General features: G+C 34.3%; 1 protein-coding gene across 7 annotated transcripts in view; it reads right to left on the bottom strand.

The window, feature by feature from the left end:
• The window catches only part of LOC114286550 (DNA polymerase delta small subunit), a 33604-nt gene extending 26890 nt beyond the window's left edge, over positions 1-6714 (bottom strand). For 3 of the 7 annotated variants that reach the window (XM_082886810.1, XM_082886807.1, XM_082886811.1), the window contains exons 1-7: positions 6537-6670; positions 4161-4329; positions 3895-4024; positions 2251-2357; positions 1976-2102; positions 1265-1372; positions 103-218 (exon numbers count right to left, since the gene is read on the bottom strand). In XM_082886810.1, coding sequence (XP_082742936.1) covers positions 103-218; positions 1265-1372; positions 1976-2102; positions 2251-2357; positions 3895-4024; positions 4161-4217 — 645 coding nt within the window. In that variant the 5' untranslated portion in view covers positions 4218-4329; positions 6537-6670. Of the gene's footprint in view, positions 1-102; positions 219-1264; positions 1373-1975; positions 2103-2250; positions 2358-3894; positions 4025-4160; positions 4330-6536 lie in introns of all 7 variants that reach the window. The other 4 variants (XM_028229727.2, XM_028229726.2, XM_082886808.1 and 1 more) reach the window with 4 other exon arrangements.
• Positions 6715-13587: the final 6873 nt, after the last annotated feature.

Genomic DNA, 13587 nt, shown 5'->3' with positions numbered 1-13587 from the left:
TGCTCAGTTGAAAAGTTTGTAAAGTAAGGAAGATAATATGGAAAATCCCATATCAAGTAACCCAACTGTTTGAAAATAAAAGCATCAAGAAACAGCATGAACCTTTTCGTCTCCTAGATGCCCTGTTATGTGATCAACAAGAAGTTGGAACTGGAGAGGGTTAGAACAGCTGTTCCCAACACTCAACCCCGATACAAAAACAACATATTTGTCTTCTCCTGTTTGCAGTCTAACACTAAAAGATTTCAGACGAAGCTTAAGGAACAGTCAGCAAAATGATCAAAATAACTTACGAGGAAGACAATCAAAATGGTTGCTCCACAAACACATTACCCAAACTTGGTTTAAATATTTGAGGAAAGATAAAACTACTTAAATTTTAGTGCACATTTCCTTGTCTATATCCTTCTGAGAAAAGTATACATGTTGGATCTTTAGACCAAACTTTCAAGACTATGACACATTTAAACATAGGATAAAAGCATAGTTTGATCTATGAACACAGGAAACAAGTTTCACAAATACAACCTACAGAGCATAATACAAAAGACAAAAAATCATTTTAAACTTGAAGAAAATAAGACAGACCAAAAAGAATAGGAAATGGCACAAAAATTTATGCAGACATAGCACCTCTTCATTTATCAAGGGTTCCTACAAGTCAACTGAAAATTATTTTATAGATCTGTATCTTCAATTTTTAGACTTCAATTCCGAGAAAAAAAAATTATATGTCGTTGTGCCTACTGCCTAGGTGCAAGATGGCTTGTGGTTACATTATGTATGTGTTGATTTGGATTTGAAGTTTAAGATGCATCCCCTTACAGCCAATGGTTATACATCAATGTTAATTATAAATTTAATTTTAAAGTTCAATCTTCAAGTTTTTCTTTGATCACATTTTGATATTCTAAAGCAACAAAACATTTTATTGAATAAAGGTTAGGAGGTACATAAGGATTAAGGAGGGTAAAAAGTCCTCCAAAAAAGAAAGAATCTAAGAAAAAATACAAATCACACAGCACACCAAAATCAAAATCTACATGACTTTTTGTTCTATGCAAATGATTGTCCCATGGATCATTTTTAATTTACGACTTCCTGAAAATTCTCACTCATATTTCCACTAAGTCCATGACATCTGCTTCTGTAATAATCAATAATCCTATAAATCCTTCTCAGCAACTAAAAGTAGAAAGCAAATACAGCCATCTCCATGTACCAACAAATATTCAACTCCTGGCACATGGGCAACAGCAAATACCTGATTTAAGTGGCAGCGCAATTTGGTCTGGTAAGCCAGCTTCTAGGATATCTTCAACCCAAAAATCACCAGCACCAGTTTCTTTCCCATGCAACGCAACCACTAGCCCTATCAAATGCATCATGTCAGTAAAAGAACATACATACTTGAAGTAGATGGTGTTTTACAAGTTTTGAATAAATCAGCTAGAAGATTTCTTACTACAACCAGGATATTGCCACTGGTAGTATAGCTTACTTGCCCATTAAAAAGAAACATAAAATATGTTATGTTTGTTAAATTATGTCCACCTAATCTATTTTGAAAACTCAATTCATACATAAAATTCATACAAAAAACTCTACAAGAATGATGTGCCAATGCCATTCTTGTAAATAAATTCATCTCCATGGGTGTTTTGTTTTAAAAAGAAAGGTCCACAATGAGTCACATCATTCTGTATAAATTTTATGTTTGTATATCATTATGTATTTTTAAAACAATTATACATCATTTTTATTTCAACAGTTGAGAAGCTTTCAAGGGGAAAGCAGAGTGAGGAAGTCCGCACAAGGTCAACCTTAACATGACTAAGACACAACAGGAACCTCAAACTCAAGGACTTGATTGCTACACCAAGTAAAATGCCTATTTCAGAAGCTTAAGAAAATTACCATTCCATCCCAGGAGATTTTTCCAATTTTATTATGATAAGCAGTTCTTTATACAGACCTGTTACATACACAGAAGGTAATAGCACATTCCCACGAAGTTTAACTCTTCCACTTTCATCTTCCAAGACCAAATAATCATCCGGGTGTATAAAATTATGAGGTTTTACAAGTGGGCCAGCAGATCTCTGCATATTACCGATAAATTATATAAACTTTATTGTCTGTACCACAATCTCAATCTCAATCTCAATCTCAATCTCTGAAAAGCAAAGGGGGAAAATGGAGGGGGGAAATCAAACAAAGGGAAAAAGGACCTATATTGACAACAAATACCTCCTTAGAGTACTCATCAAGAATAGAAGGTTTGAGCTTCATGTGCTTGTAGAGGGTTCCAACAATTACGCATTCCTTACCTTCTTCCAGTCCCAAAACTGTACAGACTGTAAGAAAACAATACTCACTTTATCAGTTAACACCAAACCATGGAACTCAAAACTTTATCAACTTAAACATCTAATACTAGTGTAATGGTGAATGCATATTTTGTGATACATGTCATTCAAAAGCATAACAAACTATTCATCAAAGTGACAGTCAGAACAACCAACAAAAAGGAACCAAACAAAAAGTTTTAATTCATACATAAAAAGTATGGACACGTCTGTGTTGAGTCAAACACGTACACTACACTGGTTGGACAGTTGTCAACATGAGTCAAGCACGTGTCCAAACATGTTCTTTTTTGCAACCTAGAAACATAGACACTTCCAAAAAGATGGTTTGTCCATGTTGAACAAGGTGTTGGACCCTGACGCATCTCGAACACTTCCAAACACGAATTAGACACATGTCCATACATGTCCTGCCATTATTATTATAGACTCAAATATGCTTCAAAAACTTAGGGAACACGTGTACCTATTGCTTAGACATGCATGCAATATATTCTAGATACGAAGAAAATAAATTGGGATCCAATTATTTATTAAAATTACAACAACAAAAAAATGTAGAGCTATTATTTTAGGAATTATTCTTATGTTGCATATTTTTTATTAGGCCTTATGGCTGTGAACCAAAGGTATTCATTGCCGAAGGTTCTCAACATTGTCCTGTTGGAGGTGTAAGAAATTGAGTCCTAGACACTTAGACCATTACCGGAATAGGAAGTCGGGTGTACACCATGTACATGAAGCTTTGGCCGGCCCCACCTTAGAGTAGTGGTTGGGTCAAGGTGCTCCATTTAACTCTTGTCTTTGGGCTTCTACTATTCACTTCGTACATGAAGAAATACATCCAAAGGAACCCAAGTTGATACAAGATGAACTCTTTGCCACCGAGAAGGTCAAGGACTTTCTCGAATGGTCAATCTTACAGTTGCGTGACTTGTTGCCGTATGAGTATCATGTTGCATGTCTGTTGTTTGCACCCCATCAAAATCCTATTCTTATGAAAACCCAACCACCCAAATACTTCCAAAAAGAATGTCAATTGCGTAGTCAGCAAAATTATATAACTAACCCACAAAAAACTGTTGTCTCATATCTCTAAATTATCAGCTAAAATATAGGCAATGCAACCTTAATGCTTAAACTTCTAAAACATTGTAGAGTCAGAAAACTAATGATAAGCCAAAACTAAAAAAATAAAGCTAAATGAACGGAAACTTTAAGACAACACAAAGTCCCAAACCCTTATTAGTCAAATACACAGCAAAATTCCAAGTTCAATTCCTTATTAACTCCAAAAAAAACAACGGCACCAAAAAAAAAAAATGAACTCCAATATCCGGACAAATTCCCCATAAATCCAAACCACACCTAAACCTCAAAATTAAGGTATCTACCAAAAATTTATGTTAGAAATCACAACCCAACATACAAATTGAACTGCAATATCACAAATAGTTTCTAATGCATTAAAAAAAAAATATACAAACTTGGAGGAGATGGCAAACAATACAAAAATGGCAGTTACCAGGCAAGTGGGGCTTCCAATTGGGAAGGAGAGAGTAAAGGAGAGTTCTCATCAAGTGAAGCCGAGCAAAGTATATCTGGCTGTACTGCTGACCCCTGTACATTTCTTTTTGTATCTCAAACCTCTCATCCTGCAATGAATACAAAGGAAAATAAAATAAAATTTGTCAAAAAAATCTTGAATATCTATAAAACAAAACAAATGAAAAGAGAAGATTGAACGAAGTTGTAAAAGATAATTTGAAAATATTTCTTTTTTGTTTGTACCATGGATTGATAGATGGATTGTTTTCTTTGGATGTTGCTCTCTGTGTCAACTTCCATGGCAGGAAACCCTGAAACTGCAACTGCTCACTATTATAATCTGGGTTTTATAGGGCTTGTTTTTTTGGTAGTACTAGTGAAGGAACAACGTGCATTGCATGATAACGCGTGCCTGTAGTTTAAGGTGAATACATAGTTGTCATTAGGTGTGCTACTGCACACAAGAAACTAATTGAAACAAAGAACATAAAACAGAAGCATTGATCTAGCATTTATTTTCTAATAAATTAAAAGGTAACCTTCAATAAGTAGGTAATTAGTACAAAGAGATACAAATAAAAGCATAAAATTAGACAAGAACCTATTAAACATCATTATTTCATGCACTTAAAAAATCATTGCATCCCTACAATGGAATGGTATGTACGTAAACCAAAATGATAAAATCATATAAAAAAAGTAATTACATCAAAATAATCATTGCGGAAAAACAGCATTAAGAATATTAAATTAAAACAGAGCACTAACATTGACTCTTACTCCAATGACTATATAAAATCACCTCTAATTGTAAATTATGTTAACCTTAAAACACTGAAAACACTGAAGAATACGCCACTCTTTGCTCTGTAGGCAACTGCAGATGAAAAGGAGACAACTCTTTCCTCTATAGGTAGGCATAAATTAAAACAAGACAATTGGTAATTAATAAAACACTAAATTTTATTAATTATTTTTCCCAAAGAATGAGATTGCTAAAAAATTAAGCACTAGAAATGAACTCGATTAGTCAATATTATTGGCCATTTTGCCTGGATATTTAGTCTAAGTAGCAACCATTTATTGGTCCTTAATATATTTGGGGTATCCTCTGGTTTGTTCATAGCTTCGTTCATACTCCTTCCCCTTGTCATTGTGGCATTATCTTTCTAGGGCAAACTGGGGAAAACTAATCCTAAACAAAAACAAAAGGAAGATGGGAAAGTAGTAGTATTTGGGAGACTAATTAATTTATTCTAATGGAAGAAAATTAGAAGAAATGGTGTTTGACCCATCGGGACCCCAGGTAAGATCGTTAGGAGGCACTCGTGGATAGAATCGTAGAATCAGAGCAAGAATCATAAGATCATACTTTTAATGCAAAATAAAATAAAAAATTATCGATAATGATAATCTTTGTTACATAATTTTAAAAAGATTAAAAAAAATTTGATAAATTTGATATAATGTATATTCTATGTTAACATAAATTAGAGGAGACATTTGAAAAATGAGTTTATAGTCAAATTTTTTATATAGATATAAACATATATATAAGAAATAAATAATAACAAAAAAAAATTGGTAGGATCGGGATTGTAGTAGAATTGGGATAGTATGCGATTCTACATCATTTGATGACTTGGATCATAGTTAGTTTAAGATCCTACTAAATTTAAAATCCTAGTGTAACCTGGATCGTTTGGCCCAACTGAAGTTGTAGAATTGTAAGATCCTATGATCCAGATCGGGATTATGATAACGATGGTCAAACATAACAGTTTGACATGGTAACTCCATTCTTCCAAATTCAAACCTCCAACAACAGGGCTGGCCCTGAGATTTAGAGCGTGGCCCCAGGCAAACAGCAAAATGGGGCCCTCTTACATTTGAAAAAAAGAAAAAGAAAAAAGTTGATGTGTAAAACGATAAAAGCCACAAAAAGTTTACTTGCACATATAATAATCATTAAAATCATATACTAAATCTAAAATTTGCTTTTTGCTTATATTAAAATTACAAATCGTCTGTTTGTTTCTTGATACCTAAAATTTTATCAAGCACTTGTGACTGAGATTGAATAAAATTTTCTAATTTTTGCTTAACTTTTTCTTTTTTCACATCCGGAAATATACTTCCTAGGAGGCACGACTATACAATAAAATATCCACACAAATCCACAACCACTAATACCTGCAAATAATATGGTTTCAGAAATTAGAGCACAACAAAAATTATAGATTTCCATTAAAGCACATAAATCAGAGACTTTTTCTAATTCAACTAAACAAAAACAAAAACAAAAATAAAATAGTTTCTCTTCTTATTTTCTTTTTCTATCTTTTCGCTCTTATTTTTCTTTAACAAAAACAATAATTTAGATTATTTGTTTCCACTTCATTGATCATTTTCTAAATAAACTGTGTGAACTGTATGCAATACAAAGAATAGTAAATCTTATAGTGCATTGGCATGAACTAAATTGAAAATTACGGCACACAAATTGAAATTTAGTGAAGTGAACAAAGTTTAGGGCAAAGTTATTAGGGCAGCAACTTCTTCCATTAAACTATGATATATATATACATAGAGAGAGAGAGAGAGAGAGGAGTCACTCACTGCCGGGTTGTTCCTGTGATGGCCGAATCGCCGAGAGAGAGGGGAAGGAGTCGTCTCGCCGCCGTCGCCGGGTTAGAGTTCTGAGCAAATGAGACAGAAAGGAAAAGAGAGTCAAAGGGAAAAAGAAGGGCGGGAAAAAAATCCTAATCGACGCCGTTTTATGCACCTCTTAACTCGCGACAAGTTATTGGTTACGAAAAATGCTTTAGATCTAAAATTTTCTACCAAACCTATCACCATGTTTGTTTGGGCGGACTGAATTAGTATTCTCATGACTAATAGTCTTAGGACTATAAATCCGTTGGATTATGTATCCTATCTTAACTAATAGTCAAGTTTAAAATAATTAGTTCGTACTTCAATTGTTTAACCAAATATCGAATTAATAATTTTATTGGACTATTAGTCCAATCTCAAGCTCATGTCCACCCAAACAAACATGGCCTATGAGTATAGAGTCTATACAAACCTATATATGTGTAGGTCTCACAATTATAGGTTTGGTAAAAAAATTGATAAATTATTTGTGATCTCTAACATAACTTTATTGGTTGATTTTCAATACTGCCAAGTCGTGCCCCCAAGGATATTGTGATTGGTGGAGGAAGTAGGCACACAATTTTGTATTGAGTAATTGAAAAATAAAAAGAGTATAGTGTATTATGATTGGTGAGGAGTACTGTCACGTGGCTTCCCAAGAGTACCAAATAATTTTTCAAGAGCTAAAGAATGAGGGAGATGAGGTGTCGTTTGGAACATTTGGGTAGCACCGCGTTGTGTTCCATATATATTGTGATTAGTAGAGGAGGTGGAGCCTACGATTTTATGTTGAGTGATTAGAGAATATTAAAAGGCATAGTAGTTTGTGATTAGCTAGGGATATAGTCACATTATGTCCCTGGACCAACCAATAATTTTTCAACTAAAATAGTTAATAAAAACAAAAACAAAAAATTAAATAATTGATCAAATAAAAATGGTAGATCTTACAAATCAATTAATTATTTGTTCTCTCACAACTATTTATTCAATTATACACAAAAAAAAAATGAAATTATTATAAACACATAAATTTTTTTATCTCATAAAATAATTTAAAAAATTATTAAAATAGCCAACTTTACGAAGTGCTAGAAAATTAGGGCAGGAGAAAGGGGAATTCTATGGTACACGCCGTATGTAAATATGTCATTTGTGAAATTAATTATTACAAATAGCATAACTCAAAATTATAAGGGTCGTAACTAAAAAAAAAAATTGAGTCATAACCTAACTTATAATCAAAAAACTCTTGGTTCATAAGCAAAATAGTTGTTCTCTTAATCAAATAAATAATTGAAAAATAAAACAGCAAGTACAAAAATAAGTAATAACCCCCAGTAACGATTGGTACGATTCAATTCAACATTTTGTTCATTCAGGTTGGAAAACCTCGAATCCGAATATTCACTTTGTAAGGCGCCTACTCCCCTACTCATTAAAGGCTTCTACCTCAAACATGTGAGAAAAATTAACGGTTGAAAGACCGATCACGGTTGCTTGTGGCAATCATGTCAACTTGGGATCGGGAGCGCGTTGTGTCCTTTCTAGTCCTCTCGCATTAGAGAAAGGTCATCTCAATGCTTTAATGCCCACACCGGATATGGACCAAACTTTCTTATGACGTTCTAAACCTAGCTCACATACCGCTATAATGGGCGAACAGCCCAACACTTAGAACATACTACAGCTCTAGGTGGCCAAGAGTGTTTTTAAATCTCGCATTAAAAAACCTCATTCTTTTGATTGTAAACAAAAGGATTAAAAAGGATTAAAAAACCTCTTTCTTTTGATCCTTTTGTTTTAAGAGGAATAGCCTCTCATCATATTGCAGTAGGGACATTAAGCATATTAGCGAGTTAGATCATACATCTTTCTTAGTATATATAGATAATATGTAGAGCATAAACTGAAATATTTTAGGGTTATAACTAATATCACGGCATGTCATAACGAAAAATATCATAAGTCATAACCAAACACATAAGAGTTATAACCAATGATGTGTATGGTACATCCCTTATCCCTAGAGAGAAGATGACGCTGTTTTGCCTTCTTTTTTTCTGTGCAACATAGGTTTTTTGCAACACCATCATATTTTCGTCTCAAAAAGTTAAGGTTGGTTTGGTTTGGTTTGATTTTCAATTTTGAATGATAGCATTTTTAGAATAGTTGCAAAATTTGATACTTTGTTTGGTCATATATTTTGAAAATAACTTTTAGAAGTTTGAAAATTCAAAATTTGTTTGGTTTTAAATTTTCAAAATTAATTTTTGAATTTTTTGTTTTTCATGTTTTATTGTATTTACTGAACTTTTTTTGTACTTTTGTCAATATATATATTTTTACTTTTACAGTGCATCTAATCTAAATATACTTTTTGGATACACCTAATCTAAATATACATTTTTTGTATTTTAGTCAAATTTGTTACTTTTGAAGTTTTTAAAAATAATTTTTGTGTTTCAATCCATATTTTATTGTTGGGGATTTTTTTGTAGGGTCCCTGGTATTAAGATTTTATAGCATAAAGGACATCTAATATTTTCAAAATGTCTAAGGTCTCTCAATATCAATCCAGAGAAAATTTAATCCTAGAGAAATTCTCTCCAGAGAAATTCTGGATCTATTCCAGAGAAATTTTGTTCCCAGAGAAATTCTGAATCCATCCCAAAGAAATTCTGATTTTTTTCAAAGCCAAACAGTCCATTGAAAGAAAATTAAAGACGTAACTGGGTACTAGCAAGAAGGTAAGTGAGATTCAGTTGGATAATCACAATACCTTGAGAGCTCTTCTTTCATGGAAATCCTTTAAAACTAATCCTTTAGAAGTTGAGAGCAAAGCCCTTGTTGTAGTAAAAGAAAATTCTAGAACTCAAACCCAAAAGAAAATCCCCCTCAAACCCAGAGAAATTCACTCAAACTCAGAGAAAATCTCACTATAACCCAGAGAAAATTGCCAAATCCAGAGAAAATTCAAGAATAATCCAGAAAAAATTGTTAAATTCAGAGAAAATTCGATCCAGAGAAAATTGTCAAATTTAGAGAAAATTCAATGGTAATCTAGAGAAACTTGCCAAATCCAGAGAAAAGTGGCCAAATCCAGAGAAATTTTGGGAATCCAGATAAATTCAACATTGTCAACACTGTTAGCACAAAATTCTTTGGTTTGTAGGAAACATTGTATTCAACACTGTCAGCACATTTCTCTGGATTCAGAGAAATTTTGAATCTGAAAGTAATAAAAAAAAAAAGGTGCAAGTAATAAAAAAAAATGTGCTAAATTTAACTTGAAAGTATTATACTGACAATGTTAGCAAGTTCCAGAAACATTGTGCCTTTGGACATTCCTACATACTTCACCTGGGAACAATCAGATTTGGTTCATTTTATCCCTTCACTGATGTTAGTCGAAGACCAAATTGCAGCCAATTCACCACGACTTCATAGTGTGAAAATCCAGAATTACATATTGATAGTACAAGCTTCCTTAGAGTACAAACTCGAGTAAACAGATGTATGATCCTGTTAAGTCACCCACTTCTCCCAAAACAAACATATGTTTTAAGGAATTCATTGGACAAAATCCGTTTTCAAGTGGAATTTGCGATAGTTTCCTTTACTGCTGCCTTTTCCTCAAGTTTCTTTTTCCAATATTCTTCAAATGGGGGGTCCAAATATTGCTTCTCCATAAACAACTCCAATTCTGCAAAACCCAGAAAGTCAAAAGACGTTATATTCAACACTGGATTTAGAGAAATTTTGAACCTGAAGACGTTATATTCAACATTGGATATATATATATGTGCTAACATTGTATATATACAGTGTTGACAGTGTTGTATACAATATTGACAGTGTTGACATTGTATATATATATATATATATATATCTAGAGAAAACATTGTCAACATTTGTAGGAAACATTGTATACAGTTTTCTCTGGATTTGGAGAAAATTTCTCTATCAGTTCTATCTCCTCATTGTACATTGTCAACATTGTCAAAAGAAATTCAAGGGTTCTCTGTATGTATATATGTATATATCAACAATGAGGAGATAGAACTAACTAATTTTTATTTTGAACCTGAAGACGTTGTAAAACCAAAGCACGTTGCTTCCGGTGCCGTCGCCGCCGCCGAATCCAGTGAATGAGGAAGAGCCGAGGCGACGACGAAGCATACCTGTGGGGATCCATTTCAACGACGATTGGGACAATGGCAATGGAAAGCACGATGGCTCCATCAATGGGGTTTGCTATTTTCTCTCCGAATCCCAGGAATCAGCTTCCTTTGTTCGCCTCCACAACTTTAGCACTGGGATCACTTTTTTGCAAGCTCTTGAAATTAGATACAAGACCATTTTCCACTAAAGATGAAATGCAGAGATATATATATATAGAGAGAGAGATGAGGCACATACCAGAAAGGGATGAAAAAGAAGGTGGACGATCTAATAAATTAGGCATGCTGAGAGAGTTTAGAGTGAGAGAGAAAAAAAAATGAGGGTTGATTTTAGATAGTCAAATTTCTCTGTGATATATGCACTACAACAAAAAAAACTTTTGGTGACAGACTAATTTTGTCTCAAAACATCAAATTTTTGTCACTAAAGTGGTCTACGACGAAAAAAATTTGTCACCACGTTCGTGGCCTATACGTGGTCGCTGAAAGTACCTGGTGACGAAAAACAGTTTCGTCGCCTATTTTTGATTTTTGGCGACGAAATGTTTCGTCTTCGAATGTTGAATTTTTTGTCCTCTATTACATCAATTTCGTCACCAAAACTAAATAATATTTTATTTTAATTGTTTTTGACAACGAAATATTTCGTCACCAAATAGATTTTAGTGACGAATATTTTCCTCACCAATGATATGGATTAAGGTGACAAAAAAAATCGTCACTAAAATGAGCTGAAAAGAAAATTCTTCAATGACAAAAAACATTATGTCACCAAATATTTCAATTTAGTGACGAAATATTTAGCAAATGTGACGAAATTATTTGTTGGTACTATATCATTAGTGACTAAATTATTCATCATGTTTTTTGAAAACTAATAGCGACATTTTTTATTTCATCACTAATAAAAATTAAAAAATTTGAAAATGGGGGTACTATTTTCTTCCGAAATTTTTTCTTTTCAGTAACAATTCCCTGCGCATTTCAATAACCTGTTCAATAAAATATCTATTACAAATCAATACAAAAATCTGTTCATTTTCATAAACATCACAATCGAATTTCAGCACTATCCACAAAAATACAATATATACTGCATGCGGATTATAAACATGTCTCCTAATATCCACAAAAAATGTCTACTAATATCCACAAAAATATAATATCAACCGCATGCGGATTACCAAACACATCTCCTAATATCCAACAAAAAACATGTCTACTAATATCAACAAAAATAAAATATCAAGGGCGGATTACCCAACATGCCTTGTAATACCAACAAAAATATAAAATTTACAACGCAACCAAAATACATGTAAGGTCATATGAACAAAAACATAAAATGAGCTACCACCTACCCTCCAAACTACCAAACATGTCCATATCAAATCTCGAATCTGCAAAAAAATGAAACACAAAAAAATAAAAAAATGCAAGTTAGACAATTATTACCTTATCCATAAAATATACAATTTAACACGCATTTTTCGAATTAGTTTTCAAATCGGGAGTCCGGTGCAAGTTCCGTAACTTTCCACAACTTACATTGGTCCCTCCCGACGTGTTTGAGGTGTTCTCGGGCCGTCCCATGACTATTGCACGATTTTGGCCCCCCGAAGGTCTATTTTCAAGCCTAAGTGTGAAAAAGTACAATTTTGGACTTAGTTTTCAAACCGGGAGTCCCATGCTAGTTCCGTAAGTTTCCACAGCTCACATTGGTCCCTCTTGAGCTATTTGGGGTGTTCCTCGGGCCGTCTCATGGCTGTTGCACGATTTTGGCCTCCAATGGTCTATTTTGAAGCTTAAGTGTGAAAAAGTGTATTTTTCGACTTAGTTTTCAAACCGGGAGTCCCGTGCTAGTTCCGTAAGTTTCCACAACTCACATTGGTCCCTTCCGAGGTGTTTGAGGTGTTCCCTGGGCCGTCTCGTGGCTATTGCATGATTTTCGCCTCCGATGGCCTATTTTCAAGCTTAAGTGTGAAAAAGTGCATTTTTCGACTTAGTTTTCAAACCGAGAGTCCCGTGCTAGTTCCGTAAATTTCCACAACTCACATTGGTTCCTTCTGAGGTGTTTGAGATTTTCCCCAGGCCGTCTCGTGCCTATTGCACGATTTTGGCCCCCGAAGGTCTATTTTCAAGCTTAAGTGTGAAAAAATGCAATTTTGGACTTAGTTTTCAAACCGGGAGTCCTGTGCTAGTTCCGTAAGTTTCCACAACTCACATTGGTCCCTCCTGAAGTGTTTGAGGTGTTCCCCGGACCGTCTCGTGGCTGTTGCACGATTTTGGCCTCCGATGGCCTATTTTGAAGCATAAGTGTGAAAAAATGCATTTTTCGACTTAGTTTTCAAACCGGGAGTCCCATGCTAGTTCCATAAATTTTCACTAATCACATTGGTCCCTCTTGAGGTGTTTGAGGTGATCCCCGGGCCGTCCCGTGCATGTTGCACAATTTTGGCCCCCGAAGGTCTATTTTCAAGCTTTAGTGTGAAAAAGTGCAATTTTGGACATAGTTTTCAAACCGGGAGTCCCAGGCTAGTTCCTTAAGTTTTCATAACTCACATTTGTCCCTCTCGAGGTGTTTGAGGTGTTCCTTGGGCCGTCCCATGCCTGTTGCACGATTTTGGCCCTTGAAGGTCTATTTTCAAGCTTAAGTGTGAGAAAGTGCAATTTTAGACTTGTTTTTCAAACCGGGAGTCCCGTGCTAGTTCCGTAAGTTTTCACAGCTCACATTAGTCCCTCCCGAGGTGTTTGAGGTGTTTCTCAGGCCGTCCCATGCTCGTTGTACGATTTTGGCCCCCGAATGTCTATTTTCAAGCTTAAGTGTG

The sequence above is a fragment of the Camellia sinensis genome, chromosome 9, assembly GCF_055761805.1.
Source record: "Camellia sinensis isolate YWXY chromosome 9, ASM5576180v1, whole genome shotgun sequence".
Lineage (NCBI taxonomy): Eukaryota > Viridiplantae > Streptophyta > Magnoliopsida > Ericales > Theaceae > Camellia > Camellia sinensis.
The sequence above is the reverse complement of the archived record's forward strand: the minus strand, read 5'-3'. Positions and strand labels throughout refer to the sequence as shown.